Genomic DNA, 6000 nt, shown 5'->3' with positions numbered 1-6000 from the left:
ATTGGTTTTTGTTGTTGTTGTTTCTTGTATATAACTGGAATCCTGTAATAATACGTCCTTTTTTCCCTGATATTTTAAGAACTAATTTTAAGAAACTACCAAAAATATACCAAGGTAAATAATGTTTCCTTTCAAGAATGTAGTTTAGCTTTCAAACTGTGTAGGTGTCAGAGGAGGAAGTTGTGTCAGTGGAAGAAGAGAACGCTTTTCGTCAAAAGATGGCATGGGTGTCCTTGCATGACTGTTGTCTTGTTCATTGATCTGACTTTCTTAAGTTCAAAATTTACACATCTGAGAATCTTTCTGCACCTTACAATACAGAAACCTTCAAAGATTGAGTTGATGTTTGCTACATGGGTTTAAACCTCTCAGCATGAACAGCATTTCATGTGAGTGTGGAGGAGTAGAACAGAGGCTGATTCTTTTGAACAATGATGAACCAGCCTCCATGGTTTGTCTTTGAAATCCTTGGGCTTTGGCGGAAATTCATAACCAAACCTGCCTGCTCAGGTTCTTCCACCAAATGAAAATTAATCTTACTGTTCTGTTTCAGAACACTGCTGGAAGCTGGTATGTGGAAGAGCTTGCTCTGTTAATGGTCATTATTAGATTCTTCTGACTCCACACATTTATTAAAGGAGATGAAATTTAATTAAGATTTAGTCTCAACCTATTTATAATTTACCTAGAGGTTCTAGCAAACTTTACTACTATGCAGAGTTTGCAGCAATGGCCCGTTTTTTCCTCTATGTTTCTCTGCTTGGCTCTCATCCTGTCTATTAGGTAAAATTAGGGCTCAGAAAATCGGATTATTATATCCCAAGGGGCTGAACTGATAAGCAGCACATGATTGTTGATCTGCTTGTTACCCAGTGTTGCTGGTGTTTGAGGTGCTGTTAGACGCAAAGCCAATTTCTTATCAATTAGTGTTCATTGGAATAATTTCCTGTTACTGATTTTAAATATTTGACAAAGCACTTTTAGGGAACTGCACCCAAAAAAATAGTAGCTGTACATAGTTTCTTAGTAAATAAAATTCTTTAGGGCCCAGCGTTAATCTTAACTAACTGGTTTCATTGGTTTTAAAGTAATTATTTCTGCTTTGGATCCCACCTGCTATCCTCTCTAGATTAAAGATATTTTGAAATAAGCACTTGATATAATTCTTAATGAGCAAATTTGCTGAGAAAGTAAAGATAAAAAAGGAGCAACTTTTGCTTTTTCTATCCTGTTTTGTTGTGGCTTGGGCTTTTTATCTTGCATAACTACCATTGGATTATATAATGTACAATACAGGAATTAATGTCAGCCTTGAATTGTGTTATTTACATTGTCCTTAATATTTAACCTGTGGGTTTAGTTTAATTTTAAATTTTCCTTTATACACGCATTAAGAATTGTGGCACTATTAAAATCTAATTTACAAATGGTAAAATTGAATATAATTGTATATTAAAATAATTAATTGTATATTAAAATAATAGCTTTGATACCTGGGTGTCTAAGAGGGTGTATCGGTTGAGTTTCTGAGAAATTTGGCCTATAGTTACAATTAATCTGTTATAGATGCAAGAAAGAGACTAGAATGTGAGATTATTTATTAAAGAGTAAAATGTGTGTCTGTCTATATGTAAAAAGCACCAGGCCAGGCACACCTGCATTTCCACATATCCTACATATGCATGATGAATTGTTATGGAATTATGCCTTTTATGAGTACAGTGGAATTTTGGCTAAATTTGGCAGTGTCAGAGTTGGAGCTATCAGTATAGCCATCTGGGTTAATTTTTTCTCCTGCCTTCTTTAGTTTAAATTTTTAGCAGCATGAGCTCAGGTTTCATAAGCACTCTCCTAAAATGCTTACAAATATTTTAAATTTATTCTGTGATCCCTGTTGCACAAGGTGGAGACCTAACATAAGACTTGACTTGTGCTTTTCCCACCTCCATTAATGAATTAGTCTCACAATTACTGTAAAAATTGAGACGAGTGTGGGTGAAATGCATGCAGCTTAGTCTCTCTAACCTTAATAAAGAGTTGGTATTGACACAAGTGAATTTTGTTTAACCACAGTACATTTGCTTCTTAATTAGTGAATATTCATCTGTCATCAGCGGCAGCTATGACACCCCTCCCTGCTAACACGTTCTGTCATAAATAATCAATGAGACGCTATTAATATTCATGAGTGGGAATCTGTGTAGTCATGTGCACTGATGCAGAGACAGGGGGAGTGTTGCCATGAACTGAGTCGAAACTCTGTGTGTGTATACGTGAGTGTAAGATAGTTAGGGAAAGGGAAGAGGAGCATGCTGCTACGCACTGCCCTGCCTTGTGCTTCCAGCTAACAGTGCCGTGCCTGTGTGTCGGGGCTCCAGTGACTGATGAAAAACAGTAGACAAGTCTGGAGGGTGATTCCCTGTCAGTGCATTTGCCTTTCAGTGCTGGGGAAATTAGAGGCTTTGCTCTTGTGCTGCTTATTAGGATGGGCTGCAATCTGTGCACTTTTCAGAAGAGAGAAGAGCACTACAAACTGCTCTATGAAGTTTCACAGGTGAGTGCAGAGGATATTGCCAGCATCTCCAGAGTAAAAATGTGTGTGCTTTACAGACAGTAAGTAGAGATGCTTTTGTTTTGCTTTGCCTTTTTTTTTTTTCCTTTGCAAAATTGCTAGTGAAATTGTTTGGGGGGAGATTGGTAATTATTAGTATTTTGGGTGCCTGTTGTTTTCTGCTTGTATGCCACTCCCCCTTCAGATGACTTCCTGTGGGATTCTTTTAACATTTTTGTGCATCTTCTGCCAAGATGTCAGTCATATAGCAGCACTCTCATTGAACCATGTCGGTGATGTTTTAAGGGAGCCCTTGGCTTGGGTAATAAGACTGATTTCAGATAAATCGCTCTGCTGCCTCTGAAAGCCTTAGGTCTATGATCTCAGGTATTTTTAAGTTAAGGAACAAAGTTTTTATGGTATGTCTGTGCTGGCTGAGAAGTGTGTTAAATTTTCAGATTGATTAATTAAAATTGAAATAATTCTGAAACATGTTGTCACCTTTAAACAGGTACTGAGTACAACAGGGTTCCATGGGTGAGGTGTGCTGCTCGTTCATTCATTGTGTGTATGTTATTTCTGTATTCTACTAGACAAAGATCATAATCCCATTTAGGTATTTTGGTGTCTCTTTCAGCATCCTAACAGTGTAGGGCACAGCAGAGTAGCAGTCTGCTGCTGCTCTGCTCCCAGCTCCCTCAGAATAAGATGAGAAAAGACGAAACAAGTACTTCCCCATAATAGCCCATAATTTTTGCTCAGATCCTATTGAATCAGTATTTGCTTTGCAGCTTTTTGTTTGGTTTTTTTTTCCTCTTGGCATAGCAGACTCACCGCATACTAAAGTTTAGTGCCTTTCAGCATCTGTTCTCTCCCTCTATAATTTGTTCTGGCTTTGACACATTGCCATTGATAGAGGCTGAGCACTGGCAGTTTTGGACTGCACTGCTGCTGACAGGCAGTGCAGGGGAGAAAAAACAGCTTAGAATGTTGGTGGTCTATTGGCACAGCAGCAGCTAAGTGCCCAGTGCCGACTGGTTCCCTCCGAGTTCCTCCTGACGTGATTCATTTCACAGTGGGCTAATTACAAAGTGGATTCTCTACACATGAAGCAGCCTCCTCAGTTGTGGTGTTAATGCACATTTTCATGGTAATGTGATCAGAGCCTCATTAGCCAGTTTCCAGAATGATCCTCTGCATTAATTAAATATAAAAATGACTCTTTTTATCACCATAGAGAGGAAGAAGAAGATTAACATTGTTAATTACTACTGGGGACCATACCTCTGCATCATTTTTTACCACAGAACCAGCAAGTGTATTCAATCCTAAAAGAGTGTCTGTTTGCAGGTAGCATGCCCATTGCCTTGCCTGATGAAGATGGTCTCTAGGTGGAACACTTCCCTTTAGTTCAATATTTAGTCGTAATCCCATCATCATTTTTTCTTACAGCAACAGCACAGGGAAAAGCATAGCAGCAGCACATTTCCCTCTCTTCCCTTTCCCTCTCCCCAGCTCTGGATAGCCAAACTGATCTGAAAGTGTAAAATGGAGTAGAGTAGGTCAATGTCTGCATTTCTGTGCCAGGGAATAAGAAATGCAGGTTCTGCTGTGAGAGGAATCAGACATTTCTTAAAGGGCTACATGTGTGTGTAGGAAAAAGACTCTCTGGTTCAGAGTAAATGCATCTTCAAAATATTCCTTGCAGTAATGTTGTAAGGTGGGGTTTTTAAGAGATTCAAGAGAAATTCTTTCCTCTATCTGTTATCTTCTCTGCTATTGAGTTGGAGTGTCTGTGGATGTGAGCGACCAAGGTGCAAAATTAACTAATGCTTTCACTTTTTACTCTGGTGCTTGCCAGATAAAGTGTTATCCCTGGGAGGATCTCAGGGAGGTTCCTTGGGGAGTTGAAATGCAGTGAGCCTGGTGCTGCATCTTGTGCTGTTAGGGAAATGTCACTGATAAGGTGCAGAAGGAGAGCAGAGAAATGACTTAGTGTGCTTGCTGCCACATCCTGTGTTCATCTGTGAACTCATCCCTATCTTTGTTTCAGTGTGTGCAGGTCAGAGCCCAAAGGATACTGAGCATATTTTTAGCCAGGTGCTGCAGTAAAGATCAGGTAGTGTCTCACACCATAACTGCTTCTGTGAACAATTATGATTTGCTGCAGGGAGGGGGGAGCAGCAGTAGAATATGATAAATTAAATTAAGCCAAGGCAGGCATTACTACTTGATTTGCAAATCCCTTTTTAACTCTTCAGTCCTGTAATTCCTATACCACAGGCTGGGCTCTTTCATCTACATGATTTCTGGAGAGCTTGGGACAAGTTAGCCTGTCAGGGACATGAATTGACTGAGGATGAGCTGTGGCTCACTAGCATATGTGGATCAGATAGATTAATTTATATTCATATGAAGAAGCAATCCTAGCCTCATCTGCCACCTTTCCCATGCTGGGCTACCTGATACTGTGGGTGGTCTGTGCACTCATACGCTTAAAAATATAGTAAACAAAGGAAAGCATGTTTGCAGAGGAAAACCATGCAAATGCTTGCAGTGGGACAGGTTTTCTGTGACTGTTTTTAGTGAGGTCAGATTCAGCACCACAGGGATTTTTATTGTAGAGCTGCTGGAAAAGGAAGACATCATTAGAATATGTATAATTTCTCACTCTTCTCCCATTCCTTCGCTCCAGACTTGTCTTTTGCTGGGTAGCAATTCAGAGACCATGGGGGCCATCTCCAAAACCATCATTTGCTGATGTGATGGATATGTTTATTTAGATAACTGTGTTTTGCACATGCAGATTGGGATCAAAATAAAAAGTCAAATAGTCATATTTTAAGAGTGAAAGCTTTTGAGGTACCACTATGCATTGGTGAAGGACCCTCATGCTTCTGAGTGCCTCTTCACCAGTCCTCAGCATGGCTCAGGGTTATTTCTTGACTTCACTGGGGGCAGGTATCAGGCATACCCCCCTCAAATCCTCTTCTCCATATGCCTACCAGTGCAGAAATGAATGATGTCTGTATTTGAAATTTATGGCCCTACATGCTACTTTGTGGAGCACTTTAATATTATTTCCTGTGTGCTGTATAAGCAGGATTGAGCTAATGAGTGTGCATCCAGGAAGTCTCCGTCAAGTCACTGAGAGAGGGTGGGATCTGGTGTATGCTCATGTCCATTAAGAGCAGACCTCTGCCATACTCAGCTGATTTTTTCTTCCACTGAAGGGGTTAAAGAAGCGAGTTAAAGTAATTTGTTAGCAGCATGGTGAGGATTCTTCCCTTTTAGCAGAAAGGATAAGAGAAATATGGCTAGGATTGAAGGGAATCAGCAGTAATCTTCAATAGCCTTGTTTGAGACTCAAGAAAATGCAGGTTTTCTTGAGAATATTGTGGCTGTCATAAGACCATTTCTGTTTGCTTGAATTTTTGTGCTTTGTTTTC

General features: G+C 39.8%; 1 protein-coding gene across 1 annotated transcript in view; it reads left to right on the top strand.

The window, feature by feature from the left end:
* The first annotated feature begins 2246 nt into the window (after positions 1–2246).
* Positions 2247–6000, top strand: part of PDZRN4 (PDZ domain containing ring finger 4) — a 101209-nt gene continuing 97455 nt past the window's right edge. The window contains exon 1 of the mRNA XM_005419263.2: positions 2247–2554. Within this exon, the coding sequence (XP_005419320.1) occupies positions 2486–2554 (69 nt within the window). The 5' untranslated portion in view covers positions 2247–2485. The remainder of the gene's footprint in view (positions 2555–6000) is intronic.

Source organism: Geospiza fortis, unplaced genomic scaffold (genome assembly GCF_000277835.1).
Source record: "Geospiza fortis unplaced genomic scaffold, GeoFor_1.0 scaffold166, whole genome shotgun sequence".
Classification (NCBI taxonomy): domain Eukaryota; kingdom Metazoa; phylum Chordata; class Aves; order Passeriformes; family Thraupidae; genus Geospiza; species Geospiza fortis.
The sequence above is the reverse complement of the archived record's forward strand: the minus strand, read 5'-3'. Positions and strand labels throughout refer to the sequence as shown.